Below are 25,560 nucleotides of genomic sequence, written 5' to 3' on the forward strand. Positions count from 1 at the left end.
TAACACAAAACTCTGAAACACAAAGGCTTGGTTTACTATAGCTGTTTTTTTAAATTTTATTTTTTATTATGTTAGTCACCATATACTAGCTGTTTTTGAATCTTGCTGCGCATTAGAATCAGTGGGTCTTGTTAAAAATACAGACTTCTAGTTCTCACCCTAGAGCCACTGAATCAGAATTTCCAAAGGTGGTCCTAGAAATTTCCTACTTTTAGCAGTTTTCCATGAGATTTTTATGTAGTCAGCTTGGTACTAGCCAATGCAGCTATAATTTGGGAACCACTATTTTTAATGGTTCACTTGTAGTCTTGATGTTTTATGTTTGGCTTTGGTTTAAAAAAAAAAAAGTTTTCTTTTTCTGCCACAGAGCCGTAAGTACCACAAGTACTCACATAAGAATTCAAACAATATGGAACCAATTACAGAAAAAAGTGAGAGTCCTCTCTTACTCACTCCCACCCCTTGCAGTGTAAAATCCCAGCTCCAGGGGTAGACATTGTTAATGGTTTAGCATGTAGCATTCCAAGACTTTTTCCTATGTGCTACATATATGCACACCATATAAGGTTTTAAAACAAGATTTAGTGGCTAAAGGGTGACATACAATAAAATTACTGCATGTTTCAGAAAAGGTTTCTTAAGTGCCGAGTTCACACTGATCAGTGAGTTCAGAAAATGCTAGTGTATATGTTACTCCTCAAATCTGCATTTTTCTGTGAGCATTATGTTCAAACACTACTATGAAAGTAGAGGAAGAACCATCAGCAGTCTCAACAACAATTTTCTACGGAAGCTAATAGTTACATTTTAGAGCTAGGGTAAGGTTGGTAGTAAGGTGGTCTCAATGATACATCTGACTTTACCTATTTAAGAGCTAGAATCTTGAACCCCAACCTGGACCCAGAATGACTATGCTGATGGAAATGCACTGTCTGTCTCGGCTGTTACTGGGCTGTTTACATAGCTGTAGCTATTAGTTGGTCAGCCTAGTTATTCCCCTTGAGCCATTTTTACAATCTCGTACAGGGAGTATGAATATGAAGATGTTTAAAAAGAAGAGAATTTATAAAGAAAAGGCTATTTCTTCATACTGGGGCATAGACAGTAACAATATTATTCTTAATATTTCTGAAGAAAGGGGATAGGACCTCTAAAGATATCTCAAAATGCTGTGAAGTTTCTAGCACTTAGAAGAGTGACAGGCACATAGTAGGGGCCCCAAAAAAGTTACTGAACTTTGGAGGCATCACTTGCACTTTATTTGTATTAGCAATATAATTTGCAATAACTTTTCTACAGTAAAGAATAAATGTGGGAAATTTCTGACATAAATAGCAAGCATCACTGTATGTCAGCTAATCTCCCAGCAAACCCTGGGGATAGGTAGCTAGAAAATTGGTAGATCTTCCCTGAAACTTTTGATTTACGTGGTTAACATATATAAAATTACACTATTCAAAGATTAGAAAGCCAAGAAAATGAAGCTTTCAAGATTACCACTGATTAGGTATGTATTAAAAGCGTAACTGAGATATGTAAAGTATTCCAACACCTTCGATGCTCAATGAAGAACTCTTTTCCTTAGTCTAAGGAACAACAGATATTACCACCCAATTTCTTCATTACAGGAATTCAAAGCTCCTTGTTCACAATAATCTGTTCCCCCTGCCAATACCTCTGATGTCTATTTAAAGTACTGATTAACAAAGGGTAACAATATGACAAGTTGAAGACAGTTGCAAAGGTAAGTTCATATTCTTTTTCAGTCAGCAGCTGTCTGTTTTCTCTAGAGAAAAAGAAAAATGCTTGAAATTTGACACGTGAGTGGGAAAGTGGTTTTTTTTTTTTTTTTTTTTTTTTTTTTTAAGAAACATTCTGGCCATGAAGGCCACAGGAGAAAGAGATTACTGGATGAACAGATAAAATTAACTGTTTTTAAAAAAGTGAAATATAGAAACAATCAAAATGGGGAGGGGGGCTTTAAGGTAGAAAAACAAAGTTACTAAGCCTCTAGGAATATCTATTTCTTCTTCTTCTTTTTTTAAAGATTTTATTTATTAATTTTTTGAGAGACAGAAGAGGGAGGCAGAGAAAAAATCCCAGGAGCTCGATTTCACGACTGTGAGATCATGACCTGAGCCAAAATCAAGAGTCAGATGCTTAATGGACTGAGCCACCCAGGCACTCCTTGAAATATCTATTTATTTTCAATTTGTATTTAACCCAAGGAGCAACACATTAGGAGTTCCAACAAAGAAACACTTTGCTGCCCAGCACAAACACTGTTAGTACTGCTAGCAACCTTACTTTTCCCGGAGTTCTGCCTCTTTGGACACAGTTTCCTGCAGCATCTTGTTATGCCTTTCTAGCAGAGTATCATGTTCAGACTGTAATGTTTGAAGTTCAGATACATTGATCTGTAAGTTATTTTGGGTGTCCTGCAATTTGATTTTTAGTTGATCAATCAGCATTTCCAGGTGTTCTCTAAAACAGAAATAAACAGTTTTACAAAAAGTTTTGAAAGAGGTAAACCTGATTTTGTGGTTTTAAATAAATTGTATTACTTTAATCATTTCATCTTTTAGTGTCATACGCTTGCTATTATTATGGATGATTCTAAAGGTAATCTAATAATTGGAAGAATTCAGACTAGGATTAAATATAATAAAAATAAATATACTAAATATAAAATGTAAATATGTCAGATTTTACATCTTAGGCACTGTAGATTTTCAAAAAAAATCTCTGAACTTATAAATTTCATACTCAAATGGAGACCATTAAATGGCATCAAAACAGCCTATTTTGTTCTAGTACCATGCTTTAAGTTAAAAAAAAAATTATGCAGTTCTAAGCCAATCATCATGAGAATGGTATGAAAAACAAACAGTGAAAACCCCTAATTCTGTCTCAACTTATACAATACACTACGTTTCCTTTTTTAGAAAAAAGTACCTCATGTATAAGAAAATAGAAGGAGTGCAAAACATTTACATTAAAATAATATGAATCCAAAATTCCAGCATGATCAAAAAAGGCACTTGCAAATGCTGACATTTTCATATTAAAGGTGTCAATATTCAATTTCTCCTTTGAAATTTGAAGATGAGCTACTAGCAGAGAAAATATCTCATTTTTCAGTCTACAGTTCCCATATTTAATAGATATTTAAATAAAAAGTAACACAAGGATAAACATACAAACATTGCAGGATATTTAGTTCTACTCAGAACAGTAAGAGGCAGATGTAAAATTACTTTGAACACTGAACCTCTACTTATAAAAACAAAACACACATGCTATAGAATGCCCTAATACATACTCCTAGTATATTTTTGAATAATTTACAAAAATGATCTGTATGCTAGCTTTAAAGATGCATGAAACAGTATACTACTGAAACAAATAATTGAGATGGTCATAAATTTATGAAGAAAAATTTAATTCTAGGCTAGAATTTAGTACTGAATTTAAAACGTTTTGAAATAAAATGTTTTTATAAGCAATTCTGCTTAGCCTAATTAATGGTGGGTATATCAAGGAAGCATTTTCATTCTATTTCTCAATTTTCAAAATTGGAAAAACGAATCATAATGTAACTTTAATGTCTGTATTTCTACTCTGACCATTTCTTACTACAAGATGACACTACTTAGCCTACCTCCTGGTTTTGCTGCTCACATCACAGTTTTATGTTTGTACCAGTGCCCTTCATAGAGATGTTTCCCTGTTGCTGCCTGGAGACAGAGTGAAGCCAAGAAACTGCTCTCATCACATGTAAAATTCCACAGTCAAATGGAATCAAAGCAGGATTCTCAACCTACTTGGTGGAGAACCTATCTTGGGTGTTTCTTTTAATTTAGACTTTACCTTTCTTGTTTAGCTCCCTCGGTTTCAGTCTGAGACACAGATTTATTTTTCTGTTGTTTTAGAACATTGTGAACTCGGACTTTGTAGCTCTCAAATTCAGAGGTTATAGAAGCTTGTTCTGCCTATGACATTTAAAAGAGAGAGAATAATTTTTCTATTACATTTCCATTTATCATAATCCTATTTTCTTTCAGGTCAATGACTTAAGATGAAAACGTGTTTTAAAAAAATGAATAAAATGGCTGATACTCTTTAGCCCCTTGATTAACTTCCTCTTAAAAGTGCACTTCTGTTGGACTTACAACTTTTTTTTTTTTAAGATTTTATTTATTTATTTGAGAGAGAGAGAGCACAAGCAGGGGGAGGGGCTGAGGGAGAGGGAGAAACAGACTCCCCACTGAGTAGGGAGTCCAATGCGGGGCTTGATCCCAGGTCCCCTGGGATAATGATCAGAGCCAAAAGCAAATGCTTAACCGACTGAGGCACCTAGGTACCCCAAGCCTTACAACTTTTTTTTTTTTTTTTCTAAGCCTTACAACTTTTTAAAAGCCTTTGAATGATAGAATTTGCTTGACAAGAGATGTTTCTACCATGTTTTTCTCCCTGGTAGATTCACTGAGTACCCATAAATTTTGTAATGGCACTATCTGCCTTTGGAACCTTAGAAAGATTTTCACTATCAGAGTTCTTCTTTTCATAAATTCAAGAAAAATAAATTCAAAGAAATTAAGCCACTTGAACTTCAGATTTCCAACGAGAGTGGGAAAAATGAAATTCTAGGTCTTCTACTTTCCCAAAGTGATCTCCTGTGACCCTTCTGCCAAACTGGCTCATATCAGAGCTGCACCTCTCACAAAGCTACTGTATTGGGGCTGCTCTGCATGCTGAAGATAAGAAAGTAGGCCCTCACAGCCATTCTAACAGAATATTATTTTATAATCATTTGGCCCTCAGAAAGAACATACTTTTTAGATTATAAAATTAAAAGAAAATAACTCTTACACACAGAAATTGCAAACCACGTTTAAAATGGAAACAACGGGTATCCATGTCTTCCCTTTTAACAAAAAAAGGTTATGCAAGTGACAGGATTGGATGAGGTTAGGGTCAGATGAGCTGCGTCAGGTACTCATCTAATAAGTGCTCTTAAACAGCAAATCCTAGAAGGTGAGACTACCACCCTCCTGTGAACTGCCTGCTAGGTGATGACAACACCTGACCACTGCTTCTGTGTGATACACGTACCTTGGCAGCGCGACACTCTTCCTGAAGGGCTGTCACTCTCTGCTGGTACGCACTCAGCGTGCGCTGGTGCTGGTCTGCAGAGGTCTTCAGGTGTTCGTGAACTTTGTGCTTCTCGGAAGTTATTTCAGCTAGCTGAATCTGGGGCAAAACCTTTCAATTAAGCTCTAGTAAACTGGCTCTTTACTGCCTAAACAGACTTTCCTTAAAAATAAACTTGAGTTTTGAATCATGAGTATATATAAGCGATATAATTAAAAAAAATACTATTATTGAAAGAGTAGAGGGAATATAATAGAATGTTTTCCCAATAAATTATTCCAGTTTTCCTAAAATCAAAATTAATCGTGAGCAATTATAAAAAAATTCCAGACTACCTGTTACAGTTCAATGTTTAATTGAATACATCAAGATATTATAGTTATAAAAATATATATAAATAATGTACATATACATATAACATGTATACAACAAAAGTATATAAAACCATTTGTGTTCTTGTGACTGCACTATCATTTAGAAAGCTCAGATGCAGGTCTGGGGCCATGTTTATTTTATATTTTATGTTATGTTTATTTTTAGTGCATCAAGGATTTTCAAATACATGAAGAGAATGTAGCTTAAGCTAAATGGTATACTTTAGTTATATGCTATACTTGGCTTACTGCTTCTACTTTTTCAAATGAAGCATATCTAGGAAAAAAATGTGTGTGTATAAAAATACGTACAAAAAGGTCTTTAGAAAAATCCCTACATAGTACCTTTCTACTACACGGAAATTTTTTTTATAAATCCTAAAAAGTAAACAGAACCTTACTTTATAGACTTCTACTTGCTGCTGGCTTGCCTCTAGTTCACCCTTCAAAGATGCTTGAAGTATTAAGTGATTAGTTTCCTACAAAATAAGAATCTTGGTTACATTTAAAAAAGAAGTGATTAATAAATACATAAATTGAAATAAGAAACTGGGAAATCAACATACTGCTTGCTTTGAATCTGCCAGTTCTTTTTTGGTTTTCACAAGCAACTGCTTGATTTTGGTGTTTTTTTCCTCATATTGTTGCACTGAAGACTGTAGCGAAGCTAGCAAAGGAAATAATTTCAGAACAGATTAAACATTTTTTTTAAAGATTGCTTTATTTACTTTAGAGAGAGAGAGAGAAAGAGCAAGGGGAAGGGGAGGGTAGGGGGAGAGAGAGGATCTCAAGCAGACTGTGCAGAGTGCTGAATTCGACGTGGGCTCTATCTTGTGACTCTGAGCTGAAACCAAGACTTGGCCGTTCAACCGACTGTGCAACCCAGATGCCTCTAAACAATTTTTATGAATGAATTTAAATAAATGGATAAGTCTTTTCTTTGTATTAACCTATCTTTAAAAGAAACTTGTCTTAAAAAAAAAACTTGTCTTAGATTTTTATTATGAAATATTTCAAACATACACGAAAGCCGTGACAAAAGTACAGGAACTCACTGTACCTATCACTCAGCTTTAACAATTGCCAATACATGGCAAATCTTATCACCCAGAACAGGACTCTGGCCCACAGGCTAAATCTGGCTGCTGCCTGTTTTGTAAAGAGTTTTATTAGAACACAGTCAAGCTTATTTATTTACATATTGTTCATAGCTGCCTTAGTGCAACAACAATAGATTTGACTAATGGTGACACAAACTATAACATGGCCAGCAAAGCCTGAAATATTTACCATCTGGCCCTTGATAGAAAACGTTTGCCAAGTCCTAACCTATACCCTCACCTATTGTTTGTGCCCTCCTTGGTTTTATTTGTTTTTGGTTCTTCACAAGAAATCCTTTTGTCTGTAAATATTTCAGTATGTATCTTTAAAATAAAGTTATATACTTAGAGAACATCTAAAAGATAAAAACTTCAGTTTTAAGAAGTACCTCAAAAGCAGTGCCATGTATTTCAAATTATAACACTGCAGAGGCATATACCTGGTTGTTTTGTGATACTGTTTTGTAGGATGGGACTGTCAGTGACTGTTTACTAAGGAACAAATTGAAACATGATAAAAACAAAAAACTTTTATCCTAACAGAAGTGGAAAAAAACAGAAATATCAAATACGAATAAGTGGATTTATGGTGTAGAACACAGGTACCCAAATCTGGCCATAGCCTGTTGTGAAAGAAATAAAGAGTATATGATGGAGACTACGTGGCCTGTGAAGCCATGGTGAATGACTTCCTGGACCTTTAAGAAAAAGTGTGCTTGACACTTGGTCTAGGCCAGTTATATGGGCACTATGTAACTGTCTTACTAAAATATCTTATAAGCAATGATTAACTTTATGTAGTTAAATCCACGTATACAGATCCTATTACCTGGTAAACATGAACAGGTATACTGTAAGAATATTATGTTAACTGTGGCTTTTATGATAAGTCTAATTTAGTTATTTCCTGGTAACTATTTGCTCAGTTCTAAAAAGCATTTTATAAAGCACAAATTACATACGAAACCTTTGTTAAGTCCTCCGGGAATTGTGATTAGAGTACAGTTGGTCCCTGAGCTCAAAGAATAAAAATGAAATTGGGGGATAGTATTTCACATGATAACATAAAGCAAAATATAAATGTTATAAAAGAAATACAAAAGGCTACTGATGGGGGGGCAGTCCGCAGGGACTAAAGGTTATACAAAGTTTGCAAAGGACAAGGGAAATTTCATAGAACAGGAAACATTTAAGATTAGGAAGGATTCCAAAGGGCGGGCATGAGGGTGGGAGGGTGAGGACATGAAAGGAGATTTCCTTTAGAGAGGAGATAGAGTTACAGAAAAACACAAATCTTGTCTCAGGAAAAATGAGCAGTCCTCTCTTTCTGTGAGAGAGTAATAAGAATTAAGGTGGAAAGTCAGACTAGGGCCAGATGATGGAGGGGTTTCAGATTAAGACGTGTGCTGCTAATTCATTAGGCAATCTTTTCTTCTTTGTTTTTTTTTTCACAGAACATTGTCCAGATGCTTCCTTATCCTTTTCCTGCTTTACCGCAACTCCTTAACCCAGCCTTCTAAGACCTTTGCTGCCATGAGCCTGGTGGTTTTTGACAGATTCTACACCATTCCAATTGATACACTGGCAGACTAATCTTTCCCTGTTGTCTTCAAAAAGGGCCCAAATATATTCTGCTTTTTCAGGTACTTCACAAACTGGATCAAAAATGTCTTCCTAATTATAATTCACTTCTCCCTAACAGGTCAAGCCTTTCATTCCAACTGGTTAAGACTTCTAAAATTGTTTCCCAGAGTCCATAGTCTCTCGTGGTTCATTCCCCCTTCTGTTTACTTCCCCTTCATTCTTCCCTTCCTTCTCCTACTGATCTCCCTGCTATTCCTCATGTTCCATAAATGAGTGAAACCATATGATAAAATTGTCTTTCTCTGCTTGACTTATTTCACTATCATAACATAATAAAAATTTATATTTCTTTTCATTTTGCTCATTCCATGGCTAGAGAAAGGAAAACCCTTTTTTAGTCTGCTTTTTCTCTCCAAATCTTACCTTTAAGATCTACCTCGAGCCCCAACTTGTGATTGTTTCAGTCTAAAGAATCTTTCTCCCCTCTGAATTCTTAGAGCACTCACTGCTTGTCCTACTCATTTCTGTACTTATTTGTCAGTGAAAAGAGGTGGCTTTCTTGAATAAAGCATGCCTTTTTAGTTTTTCCAGGGTATGAAGCTTCTCTTTCAGCTTAATGATCAAAAATATACACATTCACTAATTCACAAAACCAAATACTTGCACTGCAGGAATATAATCTAGAGCTCTACTATTCAATTTGCACCAGGAATATAGTTAGAAAATATGGTATGTGCATAATGAAAGATACACGCATAATGAATTGTCTGGAAACTCTACAATCCGTTCAGTTATCTGAGTACTCAAAATTTTTCCCCTGGATGCAGGTAGATCATCAGAACTCTGCATACGTGGCTTCAATGCTTTGTTTATTCATGGAATCACCTTTACTGAGCTGTGATTTGGCTGCAGGCTGAATGAAATAGTCAAGGGAGATTTGCTACTTTATTTATTGTGGGAATGCCAGAGAATACAAATCCAGATTATCAGTGGTTTCTGTTAAAATTAAATATAAAATGGATACTGGGTTTGAAAATTCCCTGAGCAGATAGAACCATTTAAGCCACACAAGTAAACCTTAATTTAGCTTATTCTGCAAAGTAAGTGAACTTGTCATCTGGAAAGCCCGACTGTAATAACCAATCATTGTAAAGGTTAAACTTACTTGTTTCAATTTATTTTAAAGATTTTATTTATTTGTCAGAGAGAGAGAGCGCGATCAAGCGAGTGCCTAAGTAGGGGGAGCAGCAGGCAGAGGGAGACTGATGCAGGACTCGATCCCAGGACCGTAGGATCATGACCCGAGCCGAAGGCAGATGCTTAACTGACTGAGCCAACCAGGGGTCCCTCGTTTCCCTTTGTAAGCCATCCTGGGCTATCGGTCTTTGAATTTGAAAACTCCGAATTCACGGTATGTTTTTATATGTACAACAGATTATTACTAAATATTGTTTATCGATTTGGTGGCTTTCATTTTGCTATTTTTGGGTGTTTGACATTCCTAAGGTAGCATTAACTTCAAAAATCACATACGAGACTTTTGAAAACATTTCAAGGCCCCACCCTTTTAAGATTTTGATTCTTTACATTTGTGCCTGGGCTTTCCAAAAAGCTCTCTGGATACTGTGTGATATTTAAGTTAGGTCTGGGACCACTGTTCCAGATGATCTGACAGTGTTCCTTTTATAAAAAATGCCTTAACAGAAACTTTTCTCACACATCTTAGTACCAGGAAAAGCTGTGCTGCTCACAAGCATCACATTTGTTCTAATATTGCGGCTACGATAAACCTTGTAACGGTTAATGTTTCTGTCTTTGCATGGCTTCTGGGAAGCTCGAAGCCAATTTATGGAGACCTTAGTGAAAGCGAAAGTACACAAAACATATACTTTATGTCTTGTTCTTATATCTGACTTCACTGTATCGTCCTACACCTCAACATTTCCTTCTATTCCATTTCCTCCTCATTTATATATCTAAAATCTTGTACAGTAATATCTTTGCAGCCAACTTAAATTATTTGAAGGAACTTCAGCTTCTCACCATGAGGGAATAACAAGACCTAGACATGCCTTCTGCTGTAAACAATTAGAAAACTGAACAAAATATATGAAAATTTCTGAAATCGAGCTGTGATCCCTGAGAGAAGGTAAACAACGTAAGCACTATTACAGTTTCAGCTTTCTGTCTGGAGGCACTTTCTAGACTGTGGAACAGGAGGGGACTCCCAAATAGAGCAGTGCTCTTGCTGAGATGCAAAGAACAATGGCTGGGGAAAGAACGGTGAATAGGAAGCTATAATTGGAACAATTCCTAGGGCTCACACAGGGCTATAAATTGTTTCCACCAGCCAGAGTAAAGAGACTTTGTTTAATACACGGGCACTCAGTAGACATCAGAAGATTCCCCACCTTAGTAGAGGAGCTCAACTAAATCTATAGAAATGGGTACTCGCCACTTGTTTTAAAAAAAGATGAAAAACGAGCCATAAAAGGATAAAAGTGATCCACAAATGACCTGACTCCCTGCCAAAGTTTAACTCTGTAAATAAATACAAAAAAATCTAGCATTCAACAATGTAAAATTCACACCTAATTAAAAGATTATTTCCCATGCAAAGAAGCACGAAAATATAACAGGAGAAAAATACAATCAATAGAATTAGAACAAGAAACTACAGAATATTCTTTAGGATTTAAAGGAAAACATAAACGTAAGGAAGAGATAAATGAAAAACAACAAAAACAACAACAACAAAAATACAAATGGGATTCCTAGAGATGAAAATTATAATATCCAAAGTGAAAAAATCACTGGATGGTAATAGCATATTAGACCCTGAAGATGAGAGAATTTAAAGACTAATAGAAACCACGAGAATCAAAACTATATTTTTGAAAAGAGAATAAACAGCATCACTAACCTATGGGACTATATCAAGTGGTCTAACGTATGTAATTGGAGGCTTGGGGAAAAAAGAGGAAGAGGATTTAGACAAAAAATAATGAACTAAATAATGGTGAAAAATATGATAAATTTGAAGAAAACTAGAAAAACTCCATACAACAAAGAAACTCAACAACACACAACAAGCATGATATAAACAGGGAAAAAAGACACACCAAAGCACATCATAAAATTCTATACTCAGCAAAATTATCTTTTTTTTTTTTTTAAGATTTATTCATTTTAGAGAGAGAGTGTGCGTGCAGGGAGGGACAGAGGGGGAGGGAGAAAGAATCTGAAGCAGACTCTGCACTGAGCACAGAGCCCGACGCCCCACACAGCCCCACAACAGTGAGATCATGACCTGAGCTGAAACCAAGAATTGGATGCTTAACTGACTGAGCCACCCAGACATTCCCCAGCAAAACTATCTTTCAAAAACGAAGACTTTTTTTCAGGCAAACAAAACATTACAGAATTCAATGACTGTAGCCTACATTATAAGATATGTTAGGGACACCTGGGTGGCTCAGTTGGTTAAGCGTCTGCCTTCAGCTCAGGTCATGATCCCAGGGTCCTGGGATCAAGTCTCACATTGGGCTCCTTGCTCAGTGGGGAGCCTGCTTCTCCCTCTGCCTGCTGCTCCCCGTTTGTGTTCTCTCTGCCAAATAAATAAATAAACTCTTAAAAAAAAAAAAGATATGTTAAAGGAAGTTCTTCAGGCAAAAGGAAAGTCATATTCGATGAAATTTGGATATAGATGAAGGAATGTAAGAGCACCAGAAATGGTAAATATGTGGGTAAATATAAAAAAAATTCTCCAGTTTTTCATTTCTTTAAAACGGGGATTGGAAAACATTTTAAATGGTGAGATAATAAATATGATAGGCTTGCAGGTGATACAGTCTCTGTTACAACTACTCAACTGTGCTGTGTAGCATGAAAGCAGCCACAGAGGATACACACAAATGGACATAGCTGTGTTTCAATAAAACCTTCATATGACAGGCAGTTATTGTGGGCCATGGGCCAAAAATAACACAATTATTACGTGTATAACACATGTGGAAGTAAAAAGCATGACAAAAATAGCATAAAGTACAAAAAAGGGGGAATAAACAGTATTCTATAGGATTCTTAGTCTACATATGAAGTGGTATAATTTACTTAAAAGTAGTCTCTAATAAGTTCATGATGTATACTATAAACCCTGAAGCAATCACTAAAACCTAACAAAAAGGTATAGCTAATAAGCTAATAATAGAGATAAAAATGGCATCATATAAATTATTCAATTCAAAAGAAGGAAGAAAAAGAGGAAAAAGGAAACAAGCTACAAGACAAATAGAAACAGTCAGCAAGGTAGTAGGTTTAAACCTAATCACATAAATAATTATGTTAAAAATAAGTGACTTACACGTTCCATTTAAATAGTAGAGGCTGTCAGCTTGGAGAGAAAAGGAAGACTCAACTATACACTACCCAAAAGAAACACTTTATAGACTTAGGTCGAAAGCTAAAGGATGGGAAAAGACATGCCATGTAAACAAGAAACAAAAGAAAGCTGGAGTGGTTATATTAATATCAAAGTGGACTTTAGAAAAAGAAATATTACCAGTAATAAAAAAAACAGACTTCACAATAGAGAAATTAAATTACCAAGAGGAAGTAATGATTCTGAATGTATATGTAGCTAATTTCAGAGTTTCTAAATACATGAAGCCCAAACTGACAAAACTGAAAACAGAAAGAAACCCACAGTTATGTTCAGGAAATTCAACATACCTCTGTCAGTATTTGGTAGAGGAGTGGTCAGAAAATCATTAAAAATATAGAAAGCCTAAACTGTCACCTGACTTAACTGACATTAGTTAGAACACTCTATTCAACAACTAATACGGATGAACACATTTTCAAGTGCCTAAGAAGGATTCACCAAAAGAAATCTTATTCTGGGCCATAAAACAAAACTCAATAAACTTAAAAGGACTGAAATCATACAGAGTATGTTCTCTAACCACAAAGGAATTCGGGTAGAAATCATTAACAGAAAGACAAGTGAAATTCCTTTAAATGAATTAACACACTTCCAAACAACCCATGGGTCAAAGAAGAAATCCAAAGGATATTTAAAAATATTTTGAGCTGAATTAAAGAGTATAATATACTGATTTATGAGATGTGGTTGAAGGGGTGCCTAAATAGGGATAGCTATAGCTTTAGATGCTTAATGTTAGAAATTATGTTATGGAGAGAATGGAATATAATCACCTTAAAAAAAGATTACACTGTTACTTAAGTGATCCCACTTTGCTGACAATCAGCAAATCGTGGACAAGACCATTTTTTATCTTTGTTATCACTCATGCAGGAGGTATTTAAGAAATGTTTAAGTAAATGACTGCATTATGCACCAACACAGACTGTACACAACTGAACAAAAATGGTTTTACAACCCTCCTGGTCCTTAAGAATATTTAGCACTGTGTGAAAGATCTGCTGGCAGTAAAAGACTGGTGAAATGCAAATAATATTGCTCCCCTGTATTCTGTTACAATGAAATTATTGTAAGTTAAAGTGAATTTTGTTTTACTCACTCATTTCTTCTTGCAGGGTTTCTTGTTTCTGTTTCTGAATTTTAATTTCTTGCTCCAGATCTTCTACTTTGCTGTTTTTATTAGCTAACTTTTGATTTAGTTCTTTCATCAAACGTTCGTAATCAGCTATCTCCATATTCATTAGTGTGGTTTGCTGGGCATCCTGCACATATCAAAAATAAAAGATCCACATAATAGATCAGTTAATTTTATTTGTAAAATTGCTAATTGCATAACTGTAAATTATGTCAAAGGAATAAACACATTCTATTATGCTTTTCTGTAATATAGAAAGTTTACATATCATATGAAGAAACTAGAAGTTGGTACTTTCTATTTTTGTAATTTTATAAAATATTTTCATTGAATTTCATCATAATTTTCATCAACCACAATTGACACTTCTACTCATGGAGTTCTTTTTTTTTTTTTTTTTTGTTAAAGATTTTATTTATTTATTCGACAGAGATAGAGACAGCCAGCGAGAGAGGGAACACAAGCAGGGGGAGTGGGAGAGGAAGAAGCAGGCTCATAGCGGAGGAGCCTGATGTGGGGCTCGATCCCAGAACGCCGGGACCACGCCCTGAGCCGAAGGCAGACGCTTAACCGCTGTGCTACCCAGGCGCCCCTACTCATGGAGTTCTTATTTGTAAAGTGTTAACATTTAAGCAGCTCTTACAATACCTTTCTTTTTAGCCTCATCTTTGAAAAAAGTAGAGAAAAATTCGACAAAGTTTTAAGTATAATATGAATTCCAACTTTAGACATTAATTAAATCTTCACGTGTCATATAACAATCCTGTACAAAAAATGAAGTATCAAACCATTTGTGAGCCTAGATTCTTCTGAAAAGATAGGACTGAGAAAAATCTTAAACTTTCATTCTTTCGAGGCTAACAATTTATATATGATTATGTTAGTTCCTCAAGAACCACATTTTTGAAATATTTCTAAACTATCAGAATCGCTTAACACTGTGAATATTGACCTTGGTTTTGAATCAGGTGTTTTATTTTACCTTTCTAACAAGCTCTAATTCTTGCATGGTTTTCTGAAGCTGTTTCTTTTCCTTCTGAAGTTGCAGTTGAAGTTCTTCAAGTTCATTTAGAGAACTGGCATGTTCCTGAAATTAAAAATAAAAATACCGCCACCACACCCCCCACACAAACCAACATTAAAAAAGGTATTTGTAAGGGTCTATAAAATAAATCTGACATACTGAAATACAAAAAGCTTGAAAATCTTTTAATATTCTCAACTTCATAGTTAACGTACATTAAGGAAGTAATGAACTCTGTTGTAGTCACAAATGTTACTCATTAGTAAGTCTTTCCTTCACTTAAATAATATAAAAGTATCACTGCATAACATGAACTAATCCCACAGGACTGTTTTTACCTTTATCTTCTGCTCTTTCTGAAGTTTTTCAGCTTCCAATTCTTTGTCTGTCACTGCTTTGGCTTTTTGGACTTCTAAAATCTGTACTTCTAATAACTTCGCATTAGACTGTAGTGTCTCAATACGAGCTAAGAGATCTTCATTATCAGAACTTAATTTTTCACACTAGAATGACAAATGATTCATTACTGTAAACATGTAGAAAATATGTACAGGAAAGGAAGAATAAAATGATACAATACAAGATTACTGGCACAGTATGAAAAATGAAGACCTCAAAAACAATTCCACATAATGTAAAATCAAGAATATTTTTAAAACACTATTACTGTTAAAATAAATTTGGCAAACATTACAAGAGACCAGGAGCACTGGCAGAAGAAAAGGCAAAAAAGAAACAAAAACCAAAATGAAAACACCCCAAGTAGCTGACATTACAGCAACAGATAAGACAGGATAGTTGCCAATTGTTTCATCATATTCTTCCAACAATGGGAAGAACGAAATGAAATTAAGTTTCTATTAATTTTAATGAATTTATTTTTAATTTTTATGCAAACATTTTGAAATCGAAATATACATTTTTCACGTCTGCATTTACTCAATTTAAAAGTACCTGAAAAGTCCTCTCACCAAAATGGGTATAGAGGAATGTACCTTAACATAAGAAAGGCCATAGTTGACAAACCCACAGCTACATCATACTTGGTGGTGAAAGCTTTTCCTCTATGATCAGGAACAAGGTAAGATTCCCACTCTTATTTAACATAGTATTAGAAGTCCTAGCCACAGTAATAAGTAAGAAAAAGAAAAGGCCTCCAAAATAGAAAGGAAGAAGTAAAATTGTAACTATTTGCAGATAATAGGATACTATGTATAGGAAACCCTAAAGACTCCACCAAAAAAAACATGTGAGAGCTAATAAATGAACTCAGTAGAGCTGCAAAATACAAGATCAATATTCAGAAATCTGTTGTGTTTCTATACACTAATAAACTAACAGGAAGAGAAATTAAGAATAAGTAATGCCACACAACTGCATTAAAAAAACCCCCAAACAACCTAGTAACAAATTCAACCAAAGGTGAAAGATTTGCACATTTAAAACTATAAGCTACTGGGGCGCCTGGGTGGCGCAGTCGTTAAGCGTCTGCCTTCGGCTCAGGGCGTGATCCCAGCGTTCTGGGATCGAGCTCCACATCAGGCTCCTTCGCTAGGAGCCTGCTTCTTCCTCTCCCACTCCCCCTGCTTGTGTTCCCTCTCTCGCTGGCTGTCTCTGTCAAATAAATAAATAAAATCTTAAAAAAAAACCCCAAAAACTATAAGATACTGTAGAAATAAACTGAAGATGACGCAAATAAATGGAAAGATATTCTATGCTCATAGATTGGAAAAATTAATGTTTTTTGAAAGTACAAATATTGTTATACTGACCAATCGATAGATTCAATACAATCCCTATAAAAAATCCAATGGCATTTTTCACAGAACTAGAACAACAATTCTAAAATACAGAACCACAAAAGAGCCCAAATAGCCAAAGCAATCCTGAAAAAGAAGGACAAAACTGGAGGTATCATGCTCCCCAATTTCAAACTATATTCTAAAACTAATAGCACTCAAAACAGTATGGTGCTGGCATAATAACAGACACACAGATCAATGAAAGAGAAAAAAGAGCCCAGAAAGAAACCTATGTATATATGGTCAATTCATTTATGACAAAGGAGCCAAGAATATACAATGAGAAAAGTACAGTTTCTTTAATAAATGGTGTTGGGCAAATTGGATGGACACATGCAAAAGAATGAAACTGGACCACTAGCTTACACCTTACACAAAAATTAACTCAAAATGGCATAAAATTTGAATGTAAGACCTAAAATCATAAGACTCCTAGAGACTGGCAGTAAGCTCCTTGACATTGGTCTTGTCAATGATTTTTTGAACCTGACACCAAAGGCAAAGGCAACAAAAACAAAAATCAACACATGGGACTGCATCAAACTCGAAAGCTTCTTTACAGCAAAGGAAACCATCAAGGGAATGAAAAGGCAACCTACTGAATGGAAGAAATTAGCTGTAAATCCTGTAGCTGATAATGGGTTAATATACTAAATAAAGAATTCCTACAACTCAACAGCAAAAAACCAAACAACTTGATTTAAAAATGGGCAGAATATCTAAATAGACATTTTCCCAAAGACATACAGATGGCCGATAGTTACCTGAAAAGACATTCAACATCATGCATCATTAGAGAAATGCAAATCAAAACCATAATGAAATATCATCTCATACCTGTTAGAATGGCTATTATTAAAAAACAGAAACAAAAACAACCAGAAACAACAAGTGTTGGCAAGGATGTTGAGAAAAGGGAACCCTTGCGTACTGTTTGTGAGAATGTAAATTGGTGCAGCTGCTGTGGAAAATAGTATGGGAAGTTCCTCAAAAAATTAAAAACAGAACTACCATATGATCCAATAATTGCACTTCTGGGTATTTATTCAAAGAAAACAAAAACACTAACTCAAAAAAAGATACGTGTATAGCCACGTTCACTGCAGCATGACTGACCATAGCCAGGATAAGGACACAACTTAAGTGATCATTGATGGATGAATGGAGAAAGAAAATGTGGTATATCCATACAACAGAATATTATTTGGCCATACAGAAGTATGAAATCTTTTCATCTGTGACAACATGACTGGACCTTGAGGACATAATGCTAAGTGAAATAAGTCAGACAGAGAAAGACAAATACTGTATGATTTCACTTATATGTGGAATTAAAAAAAATAACAGCTAAGCTGAAAGAGAGAAAGAGAGATTATGAGGTTGCCAGAGGCACAGGGTGGGGTGTGGGTGAAATCAGTGAAGAGGGATAAAGGGTACAAACTTACAGTTATAAAATAAATAAATCATGAAATGTAGTGTACAGCATAGTGCTACAGTTAATAATAAGGTATTGAATATTTTAAAGTTGCTAAAAGAGTAAATCTGAAAATTTTAACTGCAAGAAAAAAATTCTTTAACTATGTATGGTGACAGGTATTAACTACATTTCACAATATATACAAATCATGATGTACACCTGAAACTAAAGTAACATAATGTTATATGTCAATTATACCCCTCAAAATTTTTTTACCTGAAAAGTTGAATTTCTTAATTGTCTTGTAAGGTCTTCTATGTGATGCTCAAAATGATTAGCACGTTCTTTTTCCACATCCAATTGCTCTGACTGCTTATCATATTCTAATAAAAGACTCTTCAAAAAAAAAAAAAGACAAAAGGATTTAACTTCAGGCAATTATTACACATTCAACCAGTCAGACTGTATTATCAAGCCATCCTGATAAAACATTTGAGTCCATTCTGAAAGCTTAAAAGATTTAAATTCAACATTTGGTAGAATACCTAACTGGCATTATACAATAAAATTAGTATAATTCAGATGATTTTTAGTATGGGGGAACTATTAAAGGGCAAAAGGATTTTACATTTATACAATATAATACCTGCAAGTTAAACAGTCTAGTCGTCAACAAAAATAAACTTCTGAAAACATAAAATTTAGAGAAGGAGGAAAAAAAGTTTAACCTGGTTACCTTAACTAAGTTCACCTAAAGAATTCTGATGAGGGAAATGTTTTAGGTCCAGCCTAATATAAGGTAGAAGTGCTAATGGAAGAACATGGGAAGATATTTTATAAAAATGGTTTCTTATACTCTGTGGCAAAATGTTTAACATTTTCTGAACTCTAAAACCAACGGGATTTTCTTTAATATTTCTTGTTTGCCCCTACTCAAGAACAAAGTGCCCAGACTGGCCTTTTTGTGACATACTAGCAAATCAGGTTATCCTCCAAAATATGTACATGAGATTCACTGTTTCCAGACTGTATGTAGGATTTTTTTTTCTTCCTCTCTTCTAAATCCTGTTTTCACTTTTGATCCTGGAGAACTACTGACTGTTGTCCTTCACATAAATGAATTTGTGTGCAGAATAACAAAATCTTTCTGTATTTTCTTTGAAGGTTTATTTTGGAAAGCCTAAAAAGTGGCCTTCATCCAGACCAGAACCTCTTGAGTCCTTGGCTCCCCTTCCCAGACTGCTCTGGGGTCTCACATGGGACAATTATATCCTCTTTCTGGTTCCTGCTTGTCAAATCTGATTCTTGGCCAATCTAATTTTGTTTCTAATTCTGATTTATACATAATCAACTCTTATCCACACTGGTAGCCGAGTGTTAGAATCTGGGTTTCAATTTTATGGTCTACCCATCTTGTGATAGGCAAAAGGCAGGAACTGGGAATCTAGAATCTGGCTTATAAATTTCTTTGTCCATGTTTGTCTGAGGATTCTGCTACTTCCTGGCATATTGAGAAATCATTTGTCTTCTTTTCCATGGAGAGAAGATACCACACTTGTTTTGTATTTGTGCAGATTCCTCTACCTCTACAGATCAGAGATCTTTATCCTCTTAAACTCTATCTGGTCTTCTTTGTTTTTACTCACTATGGTTCTAATAGCTATCAAGGGCTGCAAAAATTGAATACCAAAGCTGACTCTAGTAAATAATGGCTCTCTACAGAAAATTCTGACTATAATAATATATTATTCCTAAGGGGAGAGTTGGAAAAAAATGAATCCCATGCATTCAATGGTCTAATTTCCTTGATGCATATGCTGATGCTTCTTCTCAGCAAGGAATAATTACAAATTATCATCCCTTCACAACCACTGCGTGTTCACATCTTTAAAAAAACTGATACAGATGATTATTATAAGTGATATGAACAATGAAAAAGAAATTGGCAAATTCACAAGGAATCCACAAAATTACTCAGCATCCTAATATTGATGCTAAGGAACCTAATGGAGCTCAGTTATAAGTCTGTTTCTACAAAAAGCAATCATCATTCTTTTTTAAAAATTTCATTTTTAATTTAAATAATAGTTCATATATATGGTAAAATTGGTTTCAGGTGTAGAATTTGGTGATTCATCACTTACATATAATATCCAGTGCTCATCACAAGTGCCCTCCTTAATACCCATCACCCATTTAGCCTATCCCCCACCTACCTCCCCCCATCAACCCACAGTTTGTTCTCTACAGTTAAGAGTCTCTTATGGTTTGCATCCCTCTCTCTTTTTCCTTTCCCCTATGTTCATGTTTTGTTTCTTAAATTCCACATATGAGTGAAATCATATGGTATTTGTCTTTTTCTGACTTATTTCACTTAGAATACACTCTAGCTCCATTCACATTGTTGCAAATGGGAAGATTTCATTCTTTTTGGTGGCTGAGTAACATTCCATTGTATACATACCACATCTTCTTTTTCCATCCATCCGTCAATGGACATTTGGGGTCTTCCCATAGTTTGGCTATTGTTGATAATACTGCTATAAATATCAGGGTGCATGTGCTCCTTTGAATCACTATTTTTGTATCCTTTGGGTAAATACCTAGTTTCGCAATTGCTGGGTCCTAGGGTAGTTTTATTTTTAACTTTCTGAGGAACCTCCGTACTGTTTTCCAGAGTGGCTGCACCAGTACGCATTCCCACCAACAGTGTACGAGCTTCCCCTTTCTCCACATCCTCACCAACATCTGTTGTTTCCTGAGTTGTTAATTTTAGCTATTCTGATAGGAGTGAGATGGTATCTCATTGTGGCTTTGATTTGTACTTCCCTGAGGATGAATGATATTGACCATCTTTTTAAAATAAAATGTATCTGCTAGGGATGCCTGGGTCGCTCAGTCAGTAAGTGTCTGCCTTCAGCTCAGGTCACGATCCCAGGGTCCTGGGATCGAGTTCTGTGTTAGGCTCTTTGCTCAGTGGGGAGCCTCCTTCTCCCTCTGCCTGCTGATCCCCCTGCTTGTGCGTGCTCTGACAAGTAAATAAAAATCTTAAAAAAAAAAAAAAAAGTATCTGCCAGCCATCTGGATGTCTTCTTTGGAAAAATGTCTGTTCATGTCTTCTGTCCATTTCTTAACTGGATTATTTATTTTTTGGGTGTTGAGTTTGATAAGATCTTTATAGATTTTGGATACTAATTCTTTATCAGATATGTCATTTCCAAGTACCTTCTCCCATTCCATAGGTTGCCTTTTAGTTTCGTTTTCCTTTGCTATGCAGAAGCTTTTTATCTTGATGAAGTCCCAATAGTTAATTATTGCTTTTGTTTCCCTTGCTCCTGGCAACATGTCTAGTAAGAAGCTGCAGTGGCTGAGGTCAAAGAAGTTGCTGCTTGTGTTCTCCTCTAGGATTTGATGGTTTCCTGTCTCACATTTAGGTTTTCCATCCATTCTGTATTTATTTTTGTGTACAGTGTAAGAAAGTGGTCCAGTTTCATTCTTTTGTAAGTTGTTGTCCAGTTTTCCCAAAACAATTTGTTGAAGAGACTGTCTTTTTTCCATTAAGTATTCATTTCTGCTTTCTTGAAGATTAGTTGACCATATAGTTGTGGGTCTTCCAGGTTTTCTATTCTGCTCCATTGATCTATGTGTCTGTTTTTGTGCCAGTATCATACTGTCTCAATGATTACAGTTTGCAATATACCTTGAAGTCCAGAATTGTGATGTCTCCAGCTTTGCTTTGCTTTTCGCGATCACCATTCTTAAACGTACTGGCACTGCTGATTTAATCTTACATCCTGATGTTCCATCACAAATGGAACCTTACTTTACCCAAAGATTGAGAAAATTTTACAACTATAAAACCTATTTTTAAAAATGTTTTAAGAGACTTCATTTGTTTTTTTTAAAGAGCAGTTTAGGTTCATACCAAAACTGAGAGGAAGGTACAGAGATTTCCCATTACCCCTCCACCCCAAATGCAGAGCCTCCGACATTATCAACAAGCCCCACCACAGTGGTACATTTATTGTAACTGATGACCTACAAGGATACATCATCCTCCAAAGTCCATAGTTTATATTAGGGTTCATTACCCTAGTTTACATTGGTGTTCTAATCCTCTAGGTTTGGACAAATTTAAAACGACATACATCCACCATTATAGATTATCATACAGAGTAGTTTCACAAGCTAAAAATTCAGAGGATTTTCCTACCTATTTCCATTTTTCCTTTTTCCCCCCACTTATTTATCCCTTCCTCCCCCAAATTTCTGGGTACCATTGATTTTTTTAACTTTCACCTTTTCCAGAATGTCATACAGTTGGAATCATACATTATGTAGACTTTTCAGATTGGCTTCTTTTGCTTGGTAGTAGTATACATTTAAGTTTCCTCCACATCTTTTCATGGCTTGATAGCTCATTTCTTTTTAGTGCTGAATAATATATTCCATTGTTTGAATGTACCACAGTTTATTTGTTCACCTACCGAAGGCCACTCTGTTTGTTCCCAAATTTTGGCAATTATAAATACAGTTGCTTTAAACACCTATGTGCAGGTTTTTGTGTGGATATAAGCTTTCAGCAGCATTGGGTAGATACCAACGGTTACTAGATTGTATGGTAAGAGTATGTTTAGTTTTGTAGGAAACTGCCCAACTTCTCCCCAAATGGCTTTGCATCCCCACCAGAGCTCATAAATAAGAGTTCCTGTTGCTCCATGTCCTTGTCAGCATTTGGTGGTGTTTGTGGTTTCAGATTTTGGCCATTGTAATAGGTGTGCAGTGGTTGTCTCATTGTTTTCATTTGTACTTCCCTGATGACTTATGGTGTGGAGTATCTTTTCATACGCTCATTTGCCATCTCTTATCTTCTTTGGTGTGGTATCTGTGAAGTTTTTGGCCCATTTTTAAAATCAGGTTTCTGTTTTCTTACTGTTGAGTTTTAGTGGTTCTTTACATATTTTGGGATAACAGTCCTTCATCAGATATATGTCCTTTGCAAATATTTTCTCCCAGTAAATGCCTTCTCATTCTCTTGATATCTTTCACAGAACAGAAATTTGTAATTTAAGCAAAGTATATATAGCTTATCAATTCTTTCATGGTGTTCTATCTAAAAGGTCATTGCCATACCCAAATTTATCTAGATTTTGTCCTGTTATCTTCTAGGAATTTCATAGTCTTACATTTTACATTTAAGCTTGTGATCCACTTTGAGTTAATTTTTGTGAAGGTCTTAAGGTCTGTGTCTAGATTGCTCTTTGTTTTGTATGTGCATGTCCAGTTGTTCCAGCACCATTTTTTGAAAAGATTATCTTTGCTCCACTGTCAAAGAACAGTTGACTATATTTATGTGGGTCTATTTCTGGATTCTCTATTCTGTTCCACTGATCTATCTGTCTATTTTTTTCACCAATATCACATTGTCTTGATTGCTGTAGTCTTATAGTAAGTTTTGAGGTCAGGTTAATCCTCCCATTTTGTTCTTCTTCAATATCGTGTCGCCTTCTCTGAGTCTAACCTATATCATTTTCCAAAGAACTTTTTATTTTACTTGTTGAAAGGCATGTCTTTCTTTTCCTATGAGTATTCTCATTATGCGGTTATACCTTCTGTTCTTGTCTCACAGTTCTTTGATATTCTATTCTTTTTCGGTCTTTTGAAATCTGTATTTTAAACAAAGAATTTGGCATATTGGTCTACCCATGGAGGAAATAAATAAAATACAGTATGGGGTTCTTAAAATTGAAAGAACCAAGTTGCTAATGCCTTATGAAAGACAAGCCTATATTTAAACTTCAAATAAGTGTTTTAAAAAATGAATTTATCAGATACTTTTATATATTAAGGATATTAATCCCTTGTCATATTTTCATGTTAATTTTATATTTTATTATAGTTCAGTCTATCTTTCTCTTTGTAACTTCTTTAATTGCTTAAGTTTAGAAACATATTTCATATCCAGAACTCAAATGATTAAGTGTCTTATACTAGGTTTTTAAAAATCCTTTCACATTTGACAAAACTCTTTAAATCCATCTAGAATTTATTCTGGTGTGTGGGAGTGAAGTAAAAATCTGACTAAATTATTCTGAAGTAGTTACTGAATTCTTTCTTTGTTGGTTTCTATGTTTTCAAATCTTACTGGAGTACTATATAGCATAGCTTAGTTGGTGTTAGAACAGATCTGGAACCAGACTGGCTTTACTATGTTACTTGCTCTGTGATTTGAGTCTCTTAATCTCTTTGTGCCTCGATTCCTCACTTGTAAACTGGCAATATTAATAACATATTTCTTGGGGTTCTTTTGAGAATTAAGTGTGATAAGATATGTAAAGTGCTTAGAAGAGAGCCTGGCCTAGAAGTGTTTGTTGTTATGCAGACGTCTCTGTCTTCTGTTAATGTCTTATTTTTACATCAGACCTGTATCACATTATGATTTCATAAATTTTAGCATCTGCTAAAGCAAGACGTCCATTTTCTTTTTTTCACTTTAAAAAGTATTAACTACTCTTGTGAGCTTATTTTCCATTTGAAACTTAGAACAAGATTGCCCAATCAAAAAAAATCCTAGTTTAGTGAAATTGTTTTGGAACATGTAAAACAACCTAAAAACTAGTATTTCAAATAATAATAGTTGCCATATATATGTTTTGCAGTTTTCTTCATAAAGGCCAAATTTTCTCATTAAAGTTATTCCAAAAATTTTATTTTTTGACTACTACGGAATTTTCTTCTTTCAATCAATCCCATTTGACTTACTCTCTTGTCCCTACCACCCACCTTTATTGTTCTACCAGTTAAGTTTCTCATATTTTTTTCTACTTATCTATTATTGCCACTGGAATTTAAGTCCTACGAGGGCAGGACTTTAGTGTATTTGGTTGACGGCATCTCCCTAAACTCAGTATTCAGACTGACTGTATAAATATTTGCTGAGCAGATATATTAAAGAATGTAATAGTATTTATCTTACATTTAATGATGTCATTGCATTCTCATTTTATTTTTTTTATAATAGATTCTCATGTTAGGTTGACAAGCATTATTACCTCCAAATAATGAATTTACTTTCTTTTTTAAACCTGTTGCTTGAACTTCAAGTTTATTCACTTGGCCAGAATATAAAATAATAACAGTAATAATAACCATCTTTTTTGTTATTTATTTTATTAGGAAATCCCAAAACAGAATTTCAGTTTTAAAAAATAATAGCTTGAAGGAACTTTAAAGCTTAGACACTTAAAATTTTGATACTAGGATGCTACCACATTACATAAAAAAATAGAAAAAAGGATTTACTAAAAAATACAAGGTGACGTGTTATGGATAGGAGTTTTACATGTCTAGTACATTCCTTAACTTAGAAGTAACAAACATAACTTGCTATTAAAATAACTATTTTTACCTTATAGCTTTCTGCTCCTTGAATGAGATCTCTTATGGAAGTAGACAACTGATCCTTTTCTGATCGAACAGATTCTAGCTCTTCCCGTAGAGTCTGGGCCTATTGTAAATATATGACA

General features: G+C 34.9%; 1 protein-coding gene across 1 annotated transcript in view; it reads right to left on the reverse strand.

Moving 5' to 3' along the window:
* GCC2 (GRIP and coiled-coil domain containing 2) overlaps window positions 1–25,560 on the reverse strand; it is a 54,852-nt gene that overhangs the window by 15,041 nt on the left and 14,251 nt on the right. Inside the window, exons 9-18 of the mRNA XM_045771619.2 lie at window positions 25,443–25,541; window positions 18,311–18,430; window positions 15,154–15,318; window positions 14,774–14,878; window positions 13,756–13,918; window positions 6,095–6,195; window positions 5,930–6,007; window positions 5,116–5,253; window positions 3,871–3,992; window positions 2,308–2,484 (exon numbers count right to left, since the gene is read on the reverse strand). Of these exons, the coding sequence (XP_045627575.2) occupies window positions 2,308–2,484; window positions 3,871–3,992; window positions 5,116–5,253; window positions 5,930–6,007; window positions 6,095–6,195; window positions 13,756–13,918; window positions 14,774–14,878; window positions 15,154–15,318; window positions 18,311–18,430; window positions 25,443–25,541 (1,268 nt within the window). The remainder of the gene's footprint in view (window positions 1–2,307; window positions 2,485–3,870; window positions 3,993–5,115; window positions 5,254–5,929; window positions 6,008–6,094; window positions 6,196–13,755; window positions 13,919–14,773; window positions 14,879–15,153; window positions 15,319–18,310; window positions 18,431–25,442; window positions 25,542–25,560) is intronic.

Source organism: Ursus americanus, chromosome 7 (assembly GCF_024610735.1).
Source record: "Ursus americanus isolate L20-20 chromosome 7, mUrsAme1.1.p, whole genome shotgun sequence".
NCBI classification, from domain to species: domain Eukaryota; kingdom Metazoa; phylum Chordata; class Mammalia; order Carnivora; family Ursidae; genus Ursus; species Ursus americanus.